The sequence below is a fragment of the Zea mays genome, chromosome 4, assembly GCF_902167145.1.
Source record: "Zea mays cultivar B73 chromosome 4, Zm-B73-REFERENCE-NAM-5.0, whole genome shotgun sequence".
In the NCBI taxonomy this organism is placed as follows: Eukaryota; Viridiplantae; Streptophyta; class Magnoliopsida; order Poales; family Poaceae; genus Zea; species Zea mays.
The window spans coordinates 5,753,870-5,777,592 of NC_050099.1; the positions used below are offsets into that span (position 1 = coordinate 5,753,870).

At 42.6% G+C, this 23,723-nt stretch overlaps 2 protein-coding genes across 6 annotated transcripts; one reads left to right on the forward strand and one right to left on the reverse strand.

The window, feature by feature from the left end:
* The first annotated feature begins 204 nt into the window (after window positions 1-204).
* On the forward strand, window positions 205-2,263 carry LOC103652758 (E3 ubiquitin-protein ligase RGLG1). The gene is made up of 6 exons (XM_020551797.3): window positions 205-355; window positions 421-561; window positions 648-761; window positions 831-928; window positions 1,317-1,396; window positions 1,548-2,263. The coding sequence occupies exons 1-6, from the start codon at window positions 220-222 to the stop codon at window positions 1,660-1,662; spliced, it is 684 nt and encodes a 227-aa protein (XP_020407386.1). The 5' UTR covers window positions 205-219; the 3' UTR covers window positions 1,663-2,263.
* Window positions 2,264-14,762: 12,499 nt separating this feature from the next.
* On the reverse strand, window positions 14,763-17,207 carry LOC100193315 (uncharacterized). 5 transcript variants are annotated; one of them, XR_004857515.1, is made up of 7 exons: window positions 16,892-17,206; window positions 16,598-16,750; window positions 16,335-16,484; window positions 16,085-16,203; window positions 15,882-15,966; window positions 15,725-15,797; window positions 14,763-15,604 (listed from the first exon to the last, which is right to left on the reverse strand). XR_004857515.1 is itself a non-coding variant. In XM_020551282.3 (7 exons), exons 1-7 carry the CDS (start codon window positions 17,064-17,066, stop codon window positions 15,506-15,508), a joined length of 891 nt encoding a protein of 296 aa, XP_020406871.1. In that variant the 5' UTR covers window positions 17,067-17,207; the 3' UTR covers window positions 14,763-15,505. The 5 variants fall into 5 exon arrangements, 4 of the variants coding, with proteins under 4 accessions (XP_020406871.1, XP_020406873.1, NP_001345055.1 ...); XM_020551282.3 differs by having other exon boundaries at window positions 16,085-16,240; window positions 16,892-17,207; XM_020551284.3 differs by having other exon boundaries at window positions 15,725-15,771; window positions 16,085-16,240.
* Window positions 17,208-23,723: the final 6,516 nt, after the last annotated feature.

Here is a 23,723-nt window from a genome sequence, read left to right on the forward strand (position 1 = left end):
GCAGATTCTGATATAGAACATTGTGGTTCTATTTGTTAGTCAACCATCAATTACTGTTCATGAATCATGAAGGATTCATGCACGCGAAAGTAGATTGGTCAGTGCTCACAGCTCATTGGAAGAATATGCAGTATTTTTTGTAAGGTTGGCAACTTGGCATTATTGAAGGCATTTGTGTTTGGTTAGAGTTGCTCGGTTGGGCACATTTCACTTTCAGTTATGCTACGCCTTGACTATCTTTCTGAAAGACCAAACCTTCCCCTTTTGCAGGTTACTGATGCTCTAGCTCAAGCAGGACTTGAATCATCAAATCTTATTGTTGGCATTGATTTCACAAAGAGCAACGAGTGGACAGGTTTGTTTGTTTGTTTCTGTTGCCTCGCTTCCTCCAATTGCTTATGATTTATTTTCTTCTACCAGGCAAATTCTCTTTCCATGGACGCAGTCTATATCACATTAGCAACACACCAAATCCGTATGAACAAGCCATCTCGATTATTGGGCGAACACTATCGAAATTCGATGAAGATAATCTGATTCCATGTTTCGGATTTGGAGATGGTAATGATTTTGTTCACGGTTGACTGTTTCTTACTCTGTTTGATAATGTCTATAAATCCTAACTCACCATGCATTTTTTCTTTCAGCATCAACACATGATCAAGATGTCTTCTATTTCTCTCCTGACGAGAAACCTTGTAATGGATTTGAAGAAGCTCTCGATCGATATAGGGAACTTGTACCACATTTGCGCTTAGCTGGTAAGCTGCTATGCCTTGTTCATCCATTTAATTGGATTGTTCATATGTGTTTACACCAATTCTTAACAGGACCAACATCCTTTGCACCAATTATTGAGATGGCTATGACCATTGTGGAGCAAAGTGGTGGGCAATACCACGTCCTATTGATAATTGCAGATGGGCAGGTACAATGTTAACTCTTCTTGTGGGATGTTCTGGAAGTAATTTGATGGCTCTGAATACTCTATCCTTTTTAAGTCATTTTTCTTTACCTGTATATTTCCATTGCCCAAATGTAGCATGTCAGTACATGCAACAGTGAAATAGAATTTTGTTCTTAAAATGAAGCATTTATAGTATCATAATATCTGTTTAAGATGTGTTCTCTCTGATGCCTTTCCTTGCACTCTCTCTTTTCCCCTTAGTCCGCAACTATGAATCCTGTAGTAGGTAGCAAGTAGTGACAATAGCAACCTTTGGCTGAATAGTTCACATTTATTGTTGTTGTGTAATTTGTTGGCGTATTGCTTGGCTGAATAGTTCTTCCCTCTTGTTAATTTGTATATTACTCAGGTTACGAGGAGTGTAGATACTGCATCTGGACAGCTGAGTTCGCAAGAGCAAAAAACTGTTGATGCCATTGTGAAGGCCAGGTATAGATGTCCTTCATTACCTTGTTTCAAAATACTCTCGCTGAAATGACAATTACTTACAGCTACGACATCATCATGTTTCATAATTTTTCGTTGCCTCCTGTGTCAGAAAAGACTTCTGATTGTTTCAGCTTTTGCCTTTTGTCTGCAGTGAATTGCCTTTGTCCATTGTGTTAGTAGGAGTTGGTGATGGCCCCTGGGACATGATGAAGGAATTTGATGACAACATTCCTGCTCGAGCTTTTGACAATTTCCAAGTAAGTTGATGTTGAACCTAATAGCTCATGTCTATGATGATTGATGTCAGTAAGCATGTTTGTGCTTTTTGTATGTTGAGTTATTTTCCTCGAGCGGGTCGTCCGACGGCGGTGCGGGGCCGGCGCTGAGGAGGAGCAGTAGCGTGAGCTCGAAGGTGGAGAACCCCGTCCAGGGGCTCATCGCCTACTGCAAGAGGTCCCAGCAGCTGGCCTTCGTCCGGAAGAGCGCCAGCGACGCCGGCTTCCGCTTCCTGTCGTCGTCCGCGTCCAGGATCGCCGCCGAGTCCGAGTCCGACGACCTCGACGAGCTCACCGAGATCTGCAGAGGATGACGATACGATAGTGCTCCACGAACGATGAATCCCGATCATTATACAATGATGCAAATGCGTTCCGGAGATTTTGTGAAGGAAAAAAAACTGAAACTTGTGGCGTTGACCGCGCACCCTGTGTCAAGTGTCATGATGATATCGTTCAAATGAATGGCATCTGAATTTGAGCCTTGACTGGTTCTGAACAGCTGTAGGTTTTTCCATGGATGAGGAAAACCAATAGCATAGCCTTATTTACATCACTTTAGAATAGGTTCAAGTACATTACAAGCTCGTTATGGAACAGCTGAGTTTCCATGGATGAGTAGAATCAATAGCAGAGCCTTACTTCCATTACATCACTTTAGAGCCCGTTAAATACCTAAGATTTCAATACAAAAAATAAATATAAAACATAGTTTCAGTTTTTATCAATCTTATGCTCATCTATGACTCTATTTTAATGCGTTATAAAATTGTTGATATATAAATATGTAATATGTGTGGTATTATACGTATCAAACTGTAAGACTTTATATAGTATTATACATGCTAAATTTTTTACCCCTTAATAATTTTAAATATCCATGTTTCATAATGCTGGGCCCGCCACTATAGAAAAAAAGCAAGCTCTACCAAACACTATTTTTTAAAACGGTTACCTCTCAAAAGCACCTAAAAGCAAGAGCCATTTTTATACTACGCAGAAGAAGCTATCAATAGTAGCTTCACCGACTTTGGCTCTGACTCTAACACTTTAATATAGGAAAATGTCTCTCGCTCTAGGATAAGAGATAGATGATTTACGAAATGGCTTGGAAAAGCAGAGCTAAAGTTTTTGGGCAAACTAGAGTACTACCAAACCGACCCTTAGAATTGTCTCTCTGCTGACAGTGATAGGCAAGTAGTCTACTCCGTTTTGTGGTGAAAGGGAAGTATTCAAGGACGCATATTCAGACAGTCAGTATGATGATGCAGGGAGAAAACGTGGTTCATCAAGCTGGAAGTCAGTGGTCAGAGTCAAGACATGTTGAAGGGAGCAAGAGCAAATCCACCTCTCTGTCTATAATCTGCGTGTTGTTTCATCTACAAATGAGGCAGGCTCCTCTTCAGATGCTTCAGCTCCAGTTCCAGAGGTGCACTTGAGGAGAGGTCTCGGCTTCTCTGGTGCTCACCAAGAAACGACTTCTCCCAAAGTGTTTGGCAGGACGTAGAAGCGTCTGCTGGAAGCCTTGCCAACAAAACGGAGCCGAATTTTTTTCCAGTCCGATCGGCCTGCATTGCTTGCCTAACCCCCCTGTTCATCTCAAAAGGTAGCATTGTTTTTATTTTTTTCAAGGGAACACTTAGTGGCCGACACACAAAACTAGCAGTCTAACAAGGGTACAGTTTCCATCGCGCCACACATTTGGTGCATGCATTGCTTCACACTACTGGCACCATGTTGTTCGCCTTTGAAGCTACGGATGATCAGAAAAGCAACCAAAATTAAAGAATAAAAGAGAGAGAGAGAGCGAGGGAGAGGGAAACAAGGCAATGTGGGAGGGGGGACAATGGAGGCAGCAAGCCTTTTTGCTCCCATCATTCATGGTCATGGCTGTGTTGGAGGCCTCCATGCATCAGGCGCGTAAACTAGCATATCTGAGTAACCGATGCATGGTGCCTGCAAACAACATGTAGGTTTTCACTGACTCGTGGCCTCAAGACACGGTCAGTCTGGCTTAGTGGCATATTTGGCAGCTCCGGTCTGGTGTACCTAACAGCTAACCCCAAAGTGTGAAGTGTTTGGTGTATTTTTGATGTAAAAACAAAGAAAAATTACTATGTTCACTGCACAATCAATTCAGCTGGGTATCAATGATATTGTCCAATGCCCCAAAGTACATTGTCGAAGCTAGGTATGGAAAGTATTGTTTTGATACATCCAGTGGTGCTTGTGCATAACCAAAGAACAACCTTAAGTTATTTCATAGATAAAAGTTGCTTACTTATTTAAATTACACTTTCTACACCTGGTTTTAGTGATTTGAGCATTCACCATCAGTTAGCAAGGTGATTCAAAAGTGGCCTGTTTTATGTTGAAACTATATATGTTCTTGGTTAAAACAGATCCCAACTGCTATGTCTGACAAACCTGCTACTTACAAATGCAGTAAAGGGTCTCGTTTTGGACATGACACACTTGTTGATGCCATGCTTAAGGATGGACTTTGGGATGTATACAATGACTGCGCCATGGGAATGTGTGTCGAGCTTCGTGCTAACAATGATGCCCTCACAAGAGAAGAACATGTCTCTCACTGCCTTCTGTTATAATTTTATTCCTATGTTTGTCAACACATAGGTGGTAGTTTTTAGTGGTTGGTTAATATTGGTAATTATTCTTTTGATTACTCTTGATTTTTTTATCACCATCATGTGCCTTACAGTTTGAATTTCTTGTTGGCATTTGTTGTGGGTGTCTTGAATTTTAATTCATCACCACCATGCAGCCAGTGTCACCTAGGGGCAGATGCTTCTTTTTTAGTCTGAGATGGTGGTGCTACGAATTTGTTTAGAAAAAGTTCCAGGCAACGCCATATTTGTATCTCTTTTTGTAAAGCAAATGTTTTGGATGCGAAACACAATGTTTGGAATCCTAAATATGCAATTGTCTCTTGTTTCTCCGCCTCGTTGTTAATCCATCAATTGTTCTCAGCCTAGAATATCTTCATCGGTATTTACCAACCTGGATTAATTTACTCACGATACATATGCCATATGGGAAATGACTTCATAGCTGTGGGTTGTCTTATGGCTCCTTGAATTTGCAGTAGTCTGCCTGTACCTATTGGCTGAAGCAGAGCTGACCCCCACTTTATCAAGAGTTGCTCAATAATGGACACTGGTTGCCTGTCATCTATGAATATTACTGGAGCTATCCAGGCAAGATCTTTTGCGGGGCAACTTCCTTCTCAGAGATGTTTTGCGAGTAGTCACTATACAAGCTTTGCCGTGAAAAAACTTGTCTCAAGGAATAAAGGAAGGAGATCACAGCGTAGACATCCTGCCTTGCAGGTTCAGCCTTTTGTTTTTCACTCTTTCCGTGTTCTCACTGTGCTTCTTGTGAAATCATATTTGATTACCTTTTCCACAGGTTGTCTGCAAGGATTTTCCAAGACCTCCACTAGAAAGCACAATAAACTATTTGGAAGATGGACAACTCTCTTCATTTTTTAGAAACAGAGAACACCCCAGTAAGCCGTTGCAGGTCGTGGTTGCTGGTGCAGGTCTGACATAATTATCGCTCTTCATCTTATCACTAGAATCACAAATAGATTACGAAACCTTTTCTCTTAACAATATAACACATATTTGTACATAAATTACCGTGATATTATATGTTCCCGTTGCAACGCACGGGCACTCACCTAGTATATTTCTAAGACTCCTACAACCATGAAACTATAATGTGATATTTCAACATGTATACCAAATAAACATGTATAAATTAGAGTTAATATTTATTTTAATAGCTTATATGGCACGAGAAAATGTTCATTAACAAAACACATAGCAATACCGATTATTCACTTAGTTATACCAATTGTACATGATAATAAATTTCATAAGTTGTTACTTTAAATAAATTATACACTTTGACTGAAATATTAGGTCAAATCAATATTGGTAATATAATTTAATTTTAAGTACTTGTGTTATATGAAATAATACTACACATATAGTCATGTGATATAACAAATTCAATATATTCAGTGTTGGGATACAATCAACCTAAGCTTCAAGTTAACATATGAAAATCAATGCTACTAAGATCTAAACTCTTTCTAATAACAAAATATATTTTGAATAAAAGATTAAAAAACAGCAAAGCCTTGTCTTGTTCCGCACAAAGATAGCCGCAATGGGTACACAACCATGGCTCTCCTTTGTGGCTGACGCATTGCCTGACGCAAGAAAGCAGCACGAGCCCATTGGATGGAGTGTTGCGAAGGAAGGATTACCGGGTCCTGCATGAGTGATGAGTGAAGATTATAGTAGTACGATTTTCCCTGATGCCCCCTATTTCTAAATTATAGCGTTATTGATCAACATTACGTCATGTTTTCTTTCCAAACTAATTTTGAAATAGCCATCTCTGAAGGACCTATATATATGTGTATATAAATGGTGCCAGCAAGTGTGGACAGCTATCCATCTTGCCTTCTCAGTCCTCCTCATCCCATATAGGTCTCAAGGTCCGCTCCACCGACCCTTGTACTATAGGTTTTCAGGTGTGTGAGCCAAACCTAGGGCTTGAATCGACCCTTGTACTATAGGTTTTCGGGCGTGTGAGCCAAACCTAAGGCTTGAATCAAAATATAGCTTTGCTTCTTCTTTAGTCAGAAAGAGTTCCAAGCTTATAGTAAAGTCTATAATAGTTCTTGTTTTCTTTCTCATTAGGGAAGGCGGCCACCGAAGCAGGTTCCAACTTTCTATTTTTCTGGCACCAAAAGTCAAACTAGGAGCTTAACTCAACAGGTTCCAACTTGATTGATCGGCTTCCTTTAGCTTTGTTACAACATGTGTATAAATGAGCAATGAAAATAATATACTTAACCACCAAGGCCTTACTCAGTTATTCCTATCACATGTGGATTGAATGATATTGGAAAAATTATGGAAGATTTTAACTTGTTTGGGATTTAAATCCACTCAATCACATCCAATCCACATAGATTAAGAGCAAAATGAACAAGCCCGTAACGTGTCAATATTGGGATGGTTCTAATGCAAAGGGTGTATATCTACCACCACATTGCGTCATACCAGCTATCAACCCTACTATCGATCTTCGTCAGCTCTTATCTACTCAATGCTCCAGTTCACATTCTTTGGCCTCAGCCTAGAGCCACATCGGAACCACATTAGATCTTTTTTACAAACTTTTAGTTGACCTAAAACACATCATTTTATTGGAATAAAATTACATCCATTTACATAATCAAGAAAATAAAATTGCATGATTCATAAAAACAATAAAAAAATACATAACCTAAACATAAAAATTAAAGTTACATAATTCATGAATATAACTAATAAGCTACTAGTATCATTCATCATCTTGCTTCTCTTTCGTCGCTTCTTTCTCCTCTAATTTAACTTGTTTTATCATCTTTTTAAAGCAAATCTATCGGTCTTTTTTTTGTCTTCGTCCACGTCGTTGGTTGAACGAACCTACAATTTGCTAAATTACTTAAATAATTTGGTTTGAGCAATTCTCTCACTAGCCTTACAGAGCATCTTTAACATTCATTTTTGTGTAGATGGGGACCTGTAGCTACTTGTTGCTAGGCACCTCCCCTTCTGTTGAGCTCTTGTCCTATCGTGGCCAATAGAGTGTGGTGCATCCACACTTTCCTATAACGCTGAGCATGATCATCGTACAAGTTGAGAAGGTATATTTTACTCCCATTACTCGGGCTATGGTCACCATGTTGCATGCACCGCTTAGGTTGACGATAAAGAGTGTGCCACATGTGTGCTCGTGCTCCACCTTGAACTTGTTTTCTCTAGGTTTGTTGCGTAAACTCTCTTTGACTGCATCAAGCAGCATAACATCATCAGCTCCACTCGCTCTAGACACTACACGCGGTTGTAGATGTTGTTGAATAGGGTGATATTTTGGTTGTTCATCAACTACTGATGCTTTAGTTGCTTGGCGTACATTGGCAAGGAGCTTCTATGGTGCAGTTGTATGTGTTGGCTATTTGCCCCTAGAACATCGATTCCTTTTTACCATTGCCATCAATGGAATCCGCTGAGTGCAATAGCCACACTTGCACCTAAAAATATTGTGTTTGTGCAATAGGCAATGGTCATCGAGCGTGATGGCTTTGTGGCTGCTGTTAGAGGCCATGGTGGTAGGACAACTGATGAAGATAGGGTTATGGTGATGGTGCACATAATGGTGGTGATGGTGCACATAATGGTGGGCTGGGAGATCATCCTCAAACACATAATTGTTGGCTCCGAGTACCAAGATATTATGGCTAGAGATGGTAATGAATGACCTGAAGAGAATATAGTAGATGGAAGGTAAGAAAAAGCACTTGTGCTTCTTTAAGGCTAGAGGTTTCTTCTATGCACATACAAAGTGATGTCCCTAATTTTATAGTCCTATGGCATGAGACTAAACCGTTAACAGATTTGGATTAAGTATATATAACCCCTAAACTTTAGAGGGTGGTCTATTTCACCCCTCACCATCAAAACCGGTTGTTTAACCCTCTCAGCTTTATAAAACCAGAGAAATAACCCACTAGATAGTTTTAGTTAGCAGTTTTAATTTAAGTGGCACTAATTTTATCTTTTTCAGTTCTGTCATCTTATAGTTTCCAAAATTTATATAATTTTGCATAAAAATCAGTAAATTAAATATTATATTTGCACTAATTTTCCTAAAATTTTAGGAGAAACATATTAATTACTAAAAATTAAAAAATACATAAAAAAGCTTAATATTTTTGTTTCTGCTTCATTTCTTAACTTCTAAGATTAAAACTTTTATTGGAGCTAAATAATACTATTAATAAACTACTAATTTTTTGTTGATTTTATTAAACAAGTTAAGTGGTATTTCTTATAATTACTAATTAAACTAATTGCATATTTTTTTGTAAAAACTTACCAAACAGTAATAAAATGATTCCATTTTTACTCAAACCTTTTGATAGCTAAACTAACATACACATGTATTTCTAAAAGTTTCTGAGAACTTTGAATCTGGACCTATAATTTACATAAATATTTCTTAGAGCTTTATTAAGTTGTTTGTTGAAGCTACTAGAACAGCTAGCTGCTGCTTTTATATAGTAAAATGTGAGATAATTCAAACTTTATAGATGCAACGACGGTAGGGCTTATCAGACCAGCCGAACAACTTGTATAAGGTTTGGATTTAAAGTTCTTAGAAAATACTTAAAACATTTGTATATATTAGTTTAGCTAAGAGAAGGTCTATACAAAAATTTGCAATCATTTTATTACTGTTTGCTAGATGTTTCTAAAAAACAAATATAAAACTAATTTTGTTACTAATTAGAAAAGACTACTTAAGTTACTTATTAAAATAAACAAAAAATTAGTAGTTTAGTAATAGTATTATTTAGGTCTATTAAAAAGTTTAGCCACATAAATAAGAAATAAATTAGGGACAAAAATATTAAACTCTTTTATGTAGGTTTTCATTTTAGTAATTAAGCTGCTAGTCCTAAAATTATAGAAAAATTAGGACAAATATGATATCTAATAATCATTTTTGTGTAAAATTACATAACATTTGGACAACATTAGATGATAAAATTGAAAAGATAAAACTGGTGCCTCTTAAATCAGTACCACGTCATAAAAACCGCCAACTAAAACTGTCTAATGAGCTATTTGTATAATTTTGAAAATTTAAGCATGATTAAACAACCAGTTTTAAAGTTGAGGGCGTGAAGTAGATCACCCTCTAAAAGTCAGGGGTTATATAGACTTATTGTTAACAGATTTTGATTGCTATTCTCTAGCATGAGTCAGCTTTGGTAGGTTCTCTCAATAAAAGAGTCCATAACACCCACAAACAGTAATCAGTAGTCGAAGTCAGTTGTGGAAATTGATGATCAAATTCAGAGAGATTTCAAGACACAACCAGGGTTAACCAAACCGTTTTCACGAGAAAAAACTCTACCCAGCGGTAACGGTTTACCGGCGGTAAACCACCAAAAACCTATAAAAACCGACCGATTTGGCCAGTTCAAATAAACAAAATTTAAAACGGTTTTCCAAGCGGTAAACCGCCAAATCCGTTGGGAAATTGGTCACATGAATCGATTTTTTGCATTTTACAGAGATAAATGAAATTTTTTGACATGGTTCATTTATAATGTGCTCAATTCACGTTGCATAGTAAATAATAATTGGTCCACACAACATGTGTTCAACAAAATGACATACAACATACATATGCAACCACAAGCTCCAGTTCTCATACAACAAACAACCAATGAATTTCGCAATACTCAAATACAAGTTCTTTTACAGTTTTCCAACGACACATAGGTCGACTTCTTTTACAATACTCACGTATTCAGCTCGACTCATAGTGATAGTACTCATGCATGTTAGAAGGATCTTGATATGGTCCCCTATCCCACTCCTCCCTGCACCATATGATCCAACATCACCTCCCTCCGTCACCATGACTGTCATCGTCTCCATGATGACCTACACTAGGGTCGATTGTGCTATCATCACTGTCTTTATCCTCTTCTTCTTCGATTTGATCGGTGAATTTGACTCTTTTTCCTTTTCTTTCTGATGGACTAAGTCTTGTCTTCCGCATGCTAAGGTGGGGGTCGCCAACTGTTTCATCGGTCCATGCTTGCACTTCCTCTGTGTCTCCTTGTTCGTGTACAAGTGATGTAAACAATATGCTAGAAAGAGGAGTGTCACTGTTAGGTGAGTCTTCGTCCAATGTTGAAGGTGCATTGGAACTAAACTAGCACTTAAACTGGGCAAAAAATAGCATATAATAGTAAATCATCTTCATATATAGTATAACATCTTCACATATAGCATATAACAGTAAACAAGACTAATATGCCTAAACTGGCCACTAAATGCCTAAACTGGAACTCAATCTTGGCATCAAATCTAATTTTCCGGCAAAAAATGGTGGTTTACCGGTCTAAAATCATGGTTTACCGATCCAAAATGGCGGTTTACCAACGGGTTTTCAATTTTTATGATTTTTTTTCAAAATTTTTGAATTTGAGACGAATTTTGGAAAAAAAACGGTGGTTAATCAAAACCACGCCACGACGATTTCGATAAACCGACCGGTTTACCGTTAAAACCGACTGATTTTGTAAACCTTGGACACAACATACCTGCTCTCTATATGTGTTTAGCACAATCCTCTATTTTGAAACTGAGGTCCCGGTTCAACCCATGCCAAAAATTATCGCCATCGAGAACGTATGTCAAGGATGAAAGTGGATAACCAAATTATTATGACAAATTTAATATTTTAAAATAGGTACGTATGAAATTTAATGTTGATCTTTTCTTATGTTATCGAGCACATTGTTACAAATAAGAATAGTTTTTTGTATAAATTATTTTATGTATCATTTGCTCCTTACAACAAAAAAGTGAAAAATATCTGAATTTTATGTCTATCATTTGAGAAGATATATGATAAATTTAAGGTTTACCTTTTATGAATCTTTATAAGTTCAATACTAAAAACAAGTATATGAATTTGTGTTACAGATTCAATATTCTATTTATTTACAATAAAAAAGGTAAATCGAATAAATATTCATTTCTGACTGTTTTCATCCTTGTCAGAGGGTCTATATAGTGTGGAACCTCTTAGACTAGTGATCCACGCAACACAACCCTTCTAGTTCAACAATTTCTGTCTCTCGTTTTGCCTAATGGGGCAGTCAACTCATGCCAGATGATATTTTGTCGATCTCACAACAGTCTCAATCAAGAGCATGTGATCTCTGTCAATGCAAACCCAGGACTCTCTCACAATGTTGAACATAGTGTGAAGGAAATTTTGATACGAAATTATGAGTATCGCTACTGGTTCGAGGATGAGCAAGTCAACCATGTCATCCTTAACATAGTTGGGATACGGTATCATAAATAGTAAGATGTTGTTTGGTTCACATATTTGTAACGTACAATGTAACCGATAACGTTAAATCATGTTTGTTTAAGTACAACCGTAATCATATACCACACTAGAAACTGATATCGTCCTATTCAAACTTGTTACCACGGGATATTAATTGTGAACCGTTACTATTATCATTTACGTTACATTTTGTGAACCAAACGACACCTAAGGTTTACTTAATTACTATTGATGGTGGTAAACTTCTGCAACGCTGGTGACTCATAGTCTTCACTAACATTTGAACAAAAAAGTAGGGTTCTAAATCAACAATCTAGTAAGACAGAAGCTCAGTAGAAATCTGCTCCATTCTAGAAAAAAAAAGGCCGCTTTCAGCCTTGAAGAAAACCGATAGATCTTAGTTTTCCTGAATAAAGTAGTGATGGATGAGTCATATGGCCATCGCAATTTATTATGGGGACCTGACATATAACAGCCCAGTACTACCACCCAACCAATAATTTCTTCACTAACTTTCTCATTCGTTGGTGAAGGTACTAACTGCTACCAATCAAAGGACTATCAAGGTTAACGCCTTAACGGTTAACCTACACATTGGACTATTGAAGCAGAACTGACAGCACAGTAAACCTCAATTCACGAGCACACCCTCAAATGAATCCTGCATGGTTTTCATTCAGTAACCAGGCTGGAGAATGCTCTGAACATGCTGTGGTTTCGAGATGAACGTCTACTACAGTGATCACGAACCGACGAACAGTTTCCAGAAACTGAGACTGAACCCGCGATGCTGAACTGAATTCATGCTGTTCTCTTCAGCCTTGTAGGACACCGAAAGCGATGGAGACGACTACGATGAGGACGATTATGATACGACTACTACCCGGACAGCGATCAGCGACTTGTATCACTTCAAACCCCCTTGCTCACCAGCACCGAACCTTTAGTGAGCGGATCCTCCATTCCTCCAGCATTTGCTCTGTCTACATATGTTCAAGTTCGATTGTTTAATGCTGGAGTTTCTTCTTTACGACATACTATCTCATGTCAATGTGTTTGGCAGCGGCACTAAACTTGTTGCTATAGAAGTAAAATACTCTCGGTTCGTTATCACAGTATAACTTTGGTGATTTTGTTACGATGTCTAGTGTTAGTCTACCACTTTCTTTTCGAGCTTCTCCACGATATTGCTTCTCTTGTGAGAGCAAATATATAATAGGAAACGTATCTGGTGCAAACCAATCTCTCCCCAACCAACTGTTTCTAGAAACTGATCGAGGCTGAACCCGCGGTGCTGAACTGAATGCATGCTGTTCCCTTCAGCCTTGTAGGACACCGAAAGCGACGGAGCTCCAAGGTGCGAGGACGATTATGATACAACTACTACCAAGACAGTGGATTGTATGATCACTTCATCCCCTTGCATTGCCCACCAACACCAAACCTCTGCGTTGCAGCGCCTTCCTCGATTCCTAGCTGATTTGTGCGCAACTGCGCATGCAGAGGCAAATCATTGTGCAGAGACTTGGGACACATCCTTGCAAAGTGTGTTCAGCAACTTGTCCACAGAACTACGTAGTACGTACACGATTTTTTTCTGAAAATTTTCAAATGCGGTGATCTTCGTGGTCTGTCCGTATCACTGTCCACAGAACTACATTGTTTTTTCTGAAATTTTCACATGTGGTGATCTTCGTTGTCTGTCTGTATCACTGTCAGTGTCTGTACTGGGTAGGTTGCAACGAACAAAGAACCTGTGTGTGGTGAGTGAGTGAGTGGTGGCAATAAAAGCTCAGCTCGCGCCTCGCTATCAGCGCCACCAACTCTACTAAATTGAAAGCATTTCCGTTCCATGCATTATGATTTCTTTGTTGCAATATCAATCGGATGCCATACGTATCATTCATGCATTCAGGGCTGTACAAATACACTTAAAATAGGCCATGTGCATGCTCCGCATGCCTCAGCCGGTATCTCTGAAGATGACTGAAAATCTCTCCCTCACCTACCGTACCCGTACGGCTGTGTTCGTGTGTTGCCTGCCTCAATCGATCAACCAGTTTTGAGGCCATTAGTTTTCGTCTTTTTCTGCCAGGATGCGAACTGTGGAAAATATGTGTTCCCCGCATGGTTTGGGCAGGACCGAAACAGGTGTCCATATATGAATGAATAGAAGTCAATAAAAAATTTCCATACGAATCAATTTTGGCTTGTTTATCAAATCTTCATCCAATTCTCTAAAACACCAAACCTTAGCAGAAATGGGCTCAGATCATTGTTGATCCTTGTTAATTGGATAATATGGCAGGAAAGGAATGCGAGGACTTTTGATCGCAGGTTTTCGACCAGTCAACAGATCATAACTCTGATTAAGTGCGAGGCGGCAGCCTAGATTGCAGCCGGGGCTAGGCAATTAGCTACTCTCTTATCCTCATAACTTAGCTGAGTTGCTAGTTGTGAGTCTTATTTTTAGTTGCTACGGGATGCTTAGAGAGTATCTGTTGTGCTTGACATCGTCTTTATATTGACTCTTTCTTTAGGGCATTTCTTTCCTTATCAATATATAAGGCAGAACTCTTGCCTTCTTGTTTCAAAAAGAAACAAATGAGATACTCTCAAGCCAACGGAGCACTTGAGCCAGCCAAAACTAAGTACACAAGTGAAGCCTTTTGAAATCCGAAAAGTGAGCTCTGCTCTAATGGTAACGAAGAAAGAGCTCAAACAAAAAACATCACAACCAACTAGTGGTTGGATTCTTTGAAAAAGTCCCTAAAGTATATAAAAAATCAAAAACGGATCACAAAACAGACACCCCAAACACCAAAAAAGACTCAAAACGGTGAATTGTCCGTGCTCAGTGCATGGCAGTGATGTGTTGACGGCTGCTAGCAGCCTGAACAAAAGCTCTAAAAGGCAAAAATGATATAAGCGAACTCTGTTTTCTCAAAATCAGTCAAGAGGTTGGATTTTCGTGCTCTTGTTGAATCTGCCCAAACCACCTGGAGGTTCCTGCACGTTTCTATCCAACCCAAAAGTTCCAAGAACTCAAATTCAAATCGGGAAGGAAAAATCCAAACCAAAAAAAAATCAAGAACTCAATGGAGCACGAAAATGGATTTCACTTCACCATAAACCACTGTGGTAAGTGCTGCACTTTCTTAATCTCAAGTTACACAAGTGAGGGTGAGACCTACAAGAGAGAAGGCGTGAAAATTAAACCACCAGATAGATGCTAGAAAGATAGGTAGTTGGAGCCAACCCTCCTCTTATTTATGTTGTCCATTAAACATTGTCAACATTTTCCGCTAGATGTTTTAGAGCTAAACCATTTAGCAAAAGATATAATTGATCTAACTCCCAACCCGTAGATCTGACGGCCACGTTCCCTTCACAGATTTGATTCACCTTGACGCACGCAACCTTCCGTGATGGTACCAGTAGCAACCAAACATTTCTATTGCCTTGGTCTAGACCCTGAGTGATGACATTAAATAGACCTGGCCATTTTGCATCAAAATTGCCCTTGTTTTCAATCTTCAGGACGGCTGTTCTTTACTACATGTATGGGCCATCTCCATCATTGCAATAAATGGAATTTGTTTTTTTTTTGGAACCGACCTTTCGAAAGCATTGTCATAAATGTCGTAAGAATCAACGCCGTACCTACAAACAATAGCTTTTATCAGAAGCATGGTTGATTCAGCGACTCTGTCAGACGCAGTTTTTTTTTTCCTTTTTACACTGCCATCTCTTGTTTGTTTTGGTCTTAAAGAGAAAGACAGCCATGAGATTACACAGCCTTGGCAATGCCGCTCCGGCTGCTGCTACATATATACACATCAGACGCATCGATCGCATTCCATGTCTAGTCCTGGAGGAAACCATTCGTCTCAAGGTACGACACAACGTGACCAGCCATCGATTCAGGCGAAGGGCAGTCGCCGACTTTACACTGGATCACTATCTGCAAAAAGAATCGTCATCTTCCATTAGCTAGCTAGCTAGCTAGTCCTTTTGATAATCTACAGAGACGACACTGAATAGAATCTGGTATAGTAGAGGAAGCTAGAGCTCTGCTAACAACCTCACAGTCCGACGGCGGTTCGTAAGGATCGTCGATGCCGGTGAACCCTGCATGCAGGGCGTCGTCGTTTAAGCTTCGCGGTTAGCTAGTAAGCAGATACAAGCAGGACGGCCAGTTCGTAGATCTTGAGTGAGTGAGTGATCGAGTGAGTGAGCACCTTTGATTTTGCCGGCGCGTGCGAGCTTGTAGAGGCCTTTGGGGTCCCTGGCTTCGCACACTTGAAGCGGCACGTCCAGGAACACCTGCAGAAAGGACGAGAGACGTAGTTCTCTGAATAATGGCGAGTAGGCGTGGTATGGAAGAATCTCCAGGAAGAAGGCTGAAATGTCCAGGAAGAAGGCTGAAATGGACCGTACGTACCTCGATAAACGAGTGCTTGGGCAGCAGATCGCGACACGCGCTTCGGTCGCTTCTGTAGGGCGATATGAGGCTGGCGATGCAGACGAGGCCAGCGTCGGCGAACAGCTTCGCTACTTCCCCTGAAATAAAGATTTAAGCAAACGAGCAGTGACATCGCTAGAGCGAGCGAGCACTCGGTTGCGAGCGAGAACGGATCAGCAGAACTGAACATGCATGGCGCTGGCGCTGGCGCCTACGGCGGCCGGCCTACCTACTCTGCGGATGTTCTCGGCGCGGTCCTCTGCTCCGAAGCTGAGGTCCCTGTTCAGCCCGTGCCTGAGGTTGTCGCCGTCGAGGACGTACGTGAGGTGGCCTCTGCCGTGCAGCTCGCGGCTCAGCGCGCACGCGAGCGTGCTTTTCCCTGATCAAGTCAAGACAGACAGACAGACAGACAGACAGACAGGTATATATATATAAAAGGAAGGATCTTTGTTCGTAATTAAATGTGAAGAGATCAGCTCTTGCAGACCTCACCTGAACCGCTTAGGCCAGTGATCCACACGACGCAGCCCTTCTGGTTCAGCAGACCCTGTCGCTCCTTCTGCCCGATGGCGCACTCATGCCACAGGATGTTCGTCGATTTCCCGACGGTCGAGGTCACCAGCGCGCTGCTGCTGCTGCTGATCCCTGTCCCCAACTCTCAGAATTATCAATGTTGAAATAAAAAAATATATATCTTTTTTTCTTTCTTTCTTTGGAAATCAGAATGTTGAACAGAGTAGGAAGGATATGGAATCCATCAGTACGCTGCCACCAACGCCACCGTACCTGCGACGGCCGCCGCCGCTGACCCGTTAGAAGCGGCCTCTGCCGCCGCCGCCGCGACCGTCGTCGTCGTCCTCGTCGTCCCCGGCCTGGCCGCGACGGCGGCGGCTCTTGGATGTGCGCGGGCGATGCAAACGCCGCTGGAGCACGGCCGCGGCGGAGGAGCCCTCGCCAGCATGGTTGGCCTTGGCCGGCGGGCGCCGCGCGCGATGGCAACGTGGCGGCCAATCTCCGATGCCTCTCTCTATATATACGGACGGCCAGCGAGACACGTACGGGGCTGGATGGATGGATGGATCGGTGTCCAAATGGTGTGGCAGACTGAGCGGTCCATGCTATTTATGGGACCGTGTGTGACATGCGAACGTCAGCTTGTTTGTGTCACCAATTTGGGACCAAAACAAAATTCAACTACGTTATCACTTGGAGCGGTTCACCAAATTTTCAGCGCATATTTATGTATAGCCCCCAAAAAACCAATTTGTTACTGTACAAAAATATACGTATTGTTGACCACCGAATTGAGCTTGCGGACGGTCCGGCCCTGAGGCCGGACGGTCCGCGGTCCGGACAGTCCGCGTCTGGGGGCCGGACGGTCCGCGCGTGCGCAGAGCAGATTAGGGTTCCGAGTTTTGTGTTACGGTTGTTAGCTAAAATCACGGGAAAAGCTCGGAAATTAGTTTGTAAAGGGTCCAGCCCCCTCCTCTATAAATAGAGAGGTATACGGCCGATTTGTAATAATCAATCGAATCAATACAACTTCTATTTCGCATTTTATTCTAGGAGTAGTTCTAGTCTAGTTTAGGTTTAGCCTCTCGATCCCCAAATTCTCCGCCTCTCCTCGACTCTACGTCGATTAGAGGAGTCTAGGTCGGCCTGCCCGAGCCTAGACAACTCCTAGGATCTCTCCTCCCCGACGGGGTCCCTCCCGGGAGCGAGATCCAGGCGCCGTCGGCGATCTTCCGCCGCCCATGCGTACGCGCGGACCGTCCGGCCCTAGGGCGCGGACCGTCCGGTCGTCAGGCAGGGAACCCGAGCTCCTGCACCAGGTCGCGGACCGTCCGGCCCTGTGCCGCGGACCGTCCGCGCTTGACCAGAGAGCACCGCCGCCTCACGCCAGGTCGCGGACCGTCCGCGCCTGACCAGAGAGCACCGCCGCCGGTTCTTCTTGAGTATTTGGCGCTCCGAAAAAGCGTCAACATACTTTTTGGCGACTCCGCTGGGGACAACACATATAGACCTATAAAATCGGCTCTCAATGGCCGGTTCAAAGGATAGCTCTGAAATTTCCACCAGCAATATCATCACACCGACATGGGAAACCTTGCTGGCTGAAGAACAACTCCTGTTCGAAGAGCGTCAGGAGCAGCTGATCCAAGAAGCAAAGGCGAAGTTCCTGGCCGACTTCAAAGTGGACAGGAACAACAAAGTCGTTCGTCAACGGGCGACGGATCTGGCTTCGCTCCGATCTACTACGATTACCCCCAATGTAAGTAACACCAACGAACTCCAATCTCTTAAAGCTTACATAGACGAGCAACGAGAACAGTTGCAACATATCGTAGGGGATATACAAAATGATCATAAAAGGCTAGTGCGTATGCTTGATAAGTCTACTATGGCAAATCTTCCTTCGCACGGGGTTGAGTCGAGGGAATACACACATAATTCATCGGCTACAGGTTGTCACGACCAGTCACAACCCCTTTATGGGATGCCGATGGACATGTACCCTGGGCAACGACAGCCTCCCACGCACATCGGCGATAAATTTGTCGATCTGCACATGTCCGGACCGTCCGTACGTGGGCGCGGACCGTCCGGGCCAGAGGCAGCCGATCCCATTTTTAGAAGCGAATTACCGAGACCTGCACCCAAGCCGCCACATGCCGTGCAAACCCTAGATAACCCATTCGTACCATCTGCGTATGGCGCCAGACAGTCCGAATACAATGTCGGACGGTCCGGCCACATGGCCGGACAGTCCGCGCACGGAGCCGGACGGTCCGCGTATTTAACCGGACGGTCCGGCACAAAGTTTTTTAAGGAGGATGGATATCCAACTCCATATCCGTCCCAGCTAGACTCCCCATCTCACCATACGACACACCAGCACCATAATATAATCTATCAAACCCGTGAGAGTGAGTACTTTTCGGCCCCTAGAAGGCCAGAAAGGAATGGCCAGCCCTATGAGCCTCATAGGGCATGCATTAACGCGCCGCAAAACCCAAACCAATGGGGAGGAAAACAATATACCAACATCCAAACAAACTCACCCATATTGGATCAAAGAGTCGGTGGTCTCCCACCGGCTGCCATCGATATAGTAAGGGAGGAAATAGCTGGGGCGTTCCGAGATAAGCTCGGAGTTAGTATAGTCCCTAGGGGGCAGTCATATCGGAGACCTTATGATAGCCAGTTTGACCGGCTCCCATACCCACAGGGGACCAGAATACCCGAATTCGTAAAGTTTTCGGGTGACCAAGAAAAGAGCACGCGTGAGCACATAGACCAGTTCTTAGCACAGTTAGGAGAATTGGCCGACACTGAAGCATTCCGCGTACGTTTATTTTCATTATCTTTAACAGGGACTGCATTCACATGGTATGCCACGCTCCCTCCTAATTCCATTTTGTCATGGGGAGATTTAGAACAAAAATTTCATGAACATTTCTTCTCTGGCGATTATGAGCTAGATTTAGTAGACTTAGTGGCCCTACGACAAGAAAAGGATGAATCGGTTAGTGATTACATCCGGAGATTCCGGGATACGAGAAATCGATGCTTTCAAATTCATTTAACAGATAAACAACTGGCGGGAATAGCCTTTGATGGATTGCGCTATTATTTAAAAGAGAAATTAGAAGGCATCCAGTTCTTTACGCTAGCACAATTACATCAGAAAGCTTCGGCTTGTGAAAGCCGAAGCAAAGAACTAGTCAAAACGGTTCATCATAATAACCATATAGTAGAACACAATCAAAGTAGTTCGGACGGTGAACCAAAGGAAATTTACACTGCCAAAATAGTTTGGCCTGAGCAGGCCAAATCTTCGGCTTGCTCCTCCTTGCAGCCAGTTCAAAAGAAACAACAGGAGGAGATTAAGTTTACATTTAATGTTGGCAAATGTGAAAAGATATTCGATGAATTACTAAAGAATGGTAACATTAAAATTGATTATATCGTTCCACCTGTCGACGAACTAAAGCGTCGCGCATACTGCAAGTGGCACAACTCATTTTCCCATGCCACTAATGATTGTAATGTGTTCCGACAACAAATCCAATCGGCCATTAACGAAGGACGATTGAAATTTCAGGAGGACACGGAGCCCTTTCCAATGAATATGATTGACTTCAATGGCAAAAAAGTCCTAATTCGGCCCAGCACAGCCGATAAGGGCAAAGACAAAGAAGTCATCATCGGCAATGCACGGGAGGCCGATGGAAACAACAAAATTTCTTGCAGGAAAGTGGTGGCCGAGAAGACTCCTGATGGAGGAGAGACACTGAAAGTAACCATCACAAACTCCAGCACTGGGGGGCAAGCGCAGACAAGGGAATACGCGCGAGGACCCATACTACGCATCGCGGACGGACCGGTATCCAGGCGCGGACAGTCCGTAGCATCACCGGACGGTCCGGAGCGTTCCAGCGGACGGTCCGGCAACGCCGAGGAGCCACGGCGACCACGTACCTTCAAACCACGACGACCAGAAATAGGTACGTGGAAAACTAACATGTTCAAGGCAACTGACCGGTTGGTAAAATCTAGCCCGACCTTTGATCAATTATTGTCTAAATATGTGAAAAAGAGGGCTGGCCCCAACAACCGGCCACCAAAGGGACCTCGCTTACTCACCCAGGTGCGACGGCAGGTTAAGCCGATTGGACCACTACACCAATCGGAAAGGACGGGAGGTCATAATGTTCAATTAAGACCTAACGTGCCTGCATGGACACCTCCACCACCATATCCACCTATGTCATATCCATACACATATCCACCATATGTCCCAAATCAAATGTGGGGCATGCCACCATACCCATTTGGGATGCCACAGTACCCCGCTTGGGGGGCACCTCAAACATCTGTATTCAATAGGTTGACACTTCCAGTACAAGACCGATTGAAAGCCCCTCAATCTGGTCCACGAGCATAGGCCCAGCAAGATTGCCGAACAACTCGGCCCCAAAGGCTGACTAATACGGCAGGGGGCATACAACTACAACCTCCAACACTACGAAAAAGGGAGACATCATTAAAATAGGAACGACAGATGTCGTCGTACAACAAAATAACGAAGGGCCGATGATTTTTGGTGAATCGGCCGACACAAACAAAAAAGAAAGTACGACTGTCAATAAAATAGCTGATCCAAAATACTCCATGCCCCGATGGTGCCCATCGGGATTGACACGATCGCAAAAGCAAAAATTACAGCGCCTTAGAGCAAAGGAGAATCAGGAGAAGGAGGCGGAAAAAATATTCAATGACACACATCCGCAGTATCCGCCACCACAAAAGAGATGGAGACCAAAGGCTATTGAGGAAAATCAAACGGCCATAAAGACAGAAAATAAAACAACAACTGTGCAGCTCTTTGCAGGTATAGCAGACAGTCCGGCTATAAAGAACGGACCAACCGTACAGGGCGCGGACCGTCCGACCCCTGAGGCCGACTCATCCGCAATACACCGTGACACCTGCAACGACGTACCAACACCCATGGAGGAAGACGACCTGCAAGGAGAAGACCTGGTCGACTACAAAGCTACGCCAGAACACTTAGAAAATTAGGAAAGCAAGGTGACGAATTGGTCAGGACCAGTATGACGCTCGGCGGTATTGGGACTAACAGTTCGATTAAAGCTAAAGGGGTCAAGTCCGTTGAGTCAACCATCGGGACTAAGGCCACTGCGTGTCGTCCTAGTAAGTGTCAAGATGACTAAGAAAACTGATGTGATCACATCGAGTTAGTTGCTTTTGGTTCGCTCAGCTCCACCAAAAGGCAGGGGGGCATATGTTGAGCACCGAATTGAGCTTCGCGTGCGCAGAGCAGATTAGGGTTCCGAGTTTTGTGTTACAGTTGTTAGCTAAAATCACGGGAAAAGCTCGGAAATTAGTTTGTAAAGGGTCCAGCCCCCTCCTCTATAAATAGAGAGGTATACGGCCGATTTGTAATAATCAATCGAATCAATACAACTTCTATTTCGCATTTTATCCTAGGAGTAGTTCTAGTCTAGTTTAGGTTTAGCCTCTCGATCCCCAAATTCTCTGCCTCTCCTCGACTCTACGTCGATTAGAGGAGTCTAGGTCGGCCTGCCCGAGCCTAGACAACTCCTAGGATCTCTCCTCCCCGACGGGGTCCCTCCCGGGAGCGAGATCCAGGCGCTGTCGGCGATCTTCCGCCGCCCCTGCGTACGCGCGGACCGTCCGGTCGTCAGGCAGGAACCCGAGCTCCTGCACCAGGTCGCGGACCGTCCGCGCCTGACCAGAGAGCACCGCCGCTGGTTCTTCTTGAGTATTTGGCGCTCCGAAAAAGCGTCAACACGTATTTTATATATCACAAATATTAATTGTTTTTTATGTATAATTGTCCAAACTTCAGATACTAAAAGTTAATCTAGTACCAGTTGTATGTGTGTGCTCGCGCTACAGTCTAGAGCGGAGAGATACGTTAGTACCAGTTCAAATTGCAAATTTCTGCGTACACACGTTTACAAATTAGGTAGGAAAAACGTACTCCTATTAGTATTATTCAAGGGAATTAAGGGCCAGTTGATAAAGCTTAATGGACTAAAAGTGACTATCGAATCTCTGATGTTGGATTTATGTGGTAAGTCCAATTGAGGAACTCAATTAAATCCTAGAAAAATCACAAAAACCCATATATATCAAGGGAATGATGGAACCAATAGTCTCATATTGCTAGTCTATATAGAGTGAGACTATTTTATGTGAAGTCTTCCTTCTCCCACCAAGTCATAATTGAGGAGGAGAGGATGGAGTGCCACACTCGATCGTCTGGTCGGGTGGGGCGGGGCGGGCGAAAGACGCGCGCACGATATACGCGTGAATAGTCCATCAAAATCTAGCTCCACCCATTGCGGGGTCTGGCTTTCTTTTACCGTTTTATTTTTTGGTTTCTTAGAGTCCTATCTGGTCGTGATCATATAAGGATCTGAGCCATTGTAGGATCACAATCCAACCAGAACGTGAATCTATCGACTCATGGGTGCGGCCCTATATAAGGCGCCCAACAGCCATCACAAGAAACCATATAAACCACGATTTAGGTTTTGCCTCTACTTACTATTGTGTCATCTATGTAGTCTTCTTTTTCCCGAGCACCAACGTGCATCTGCGATCGGGAGAGTAGTCTCCGGAACCCGTTGCCTTCGAGATCTTGCATCAGGAGAAGGCGAATAAGGTTTTTTGGAAGCGTCTTCACGCGGTTGCTCGCATTGTTCTCCGTCGACGTCGTCGTCCCTACCGCTTCCTCGCTGTCGATCAGTACGTCTAATCAGTATGCATCATCTTTGTTGAATTTAATCTGAAATAGGTCTACTTATTCAACGTCTTAGGATAAACTCTCAAAAATATGATAGAGAATTACTTTCACGTAACAGTTTGAAGAAGTTGTTTTTACTCCATTCGTTCCAAAATAGTATTCGTTTTAACTTTTGATTTTTTATGTCTATATTCATCTAGATGATTATAAAGAACACATACACTAAGTATTGTATGAATCCTCTTAAAAGCTAAAACGAATTTATTTTAGGACGGAGGGAGTATAGTTTATTTTTAGATTCACTCTACAGGCTCAGCA

Bases quoted from the DNA above. Each gene is read 5' to 3' on its own strand.
- LOC103652758 (XM_020551797.3), top strand. From the start codon at position 220: ATGCTACGCCTTGACTATCTTTCTGAAAGACCAAACCTTCCCCTTTTG. The intron at 356-420 runs GTTTGTTTGTTT...TTCTTCTACCAG, and splicing joins AAAGAGCAACGAGTGGACAG to GCAAATTCTCTTTCCATGGA. The intron at 762-830 runs GTAAGCTGCTAT...AATTCTTAACAG, and splicing joins ACCACATTTGCGCTTAGCTG to GACCAACATCCTTTGCACCA.
- LOC100193315 (XM_020551282.3), bottom strand. From the start codon at position 17,066: ATGCTGGCGAGGGCTCCTCCGCCGCGGCCGTGCTCCAGCGGCGTTTGC. The intron at 16,485-16,597 runs GTGAGGTCTGCA...TGACTTGATCAG, and splicing joins CACTGGCCTAAGCGGTTCAG to GGAAAAGCACGCTCGCGTGC. The intron at 15,967-16,084 runs GTACGTACGGTC...TCCTTTCTGCAG, and splicing joins CCAAGCACTCGTTTATCGAG to GTGTTCCTGGACGTGCCGCT.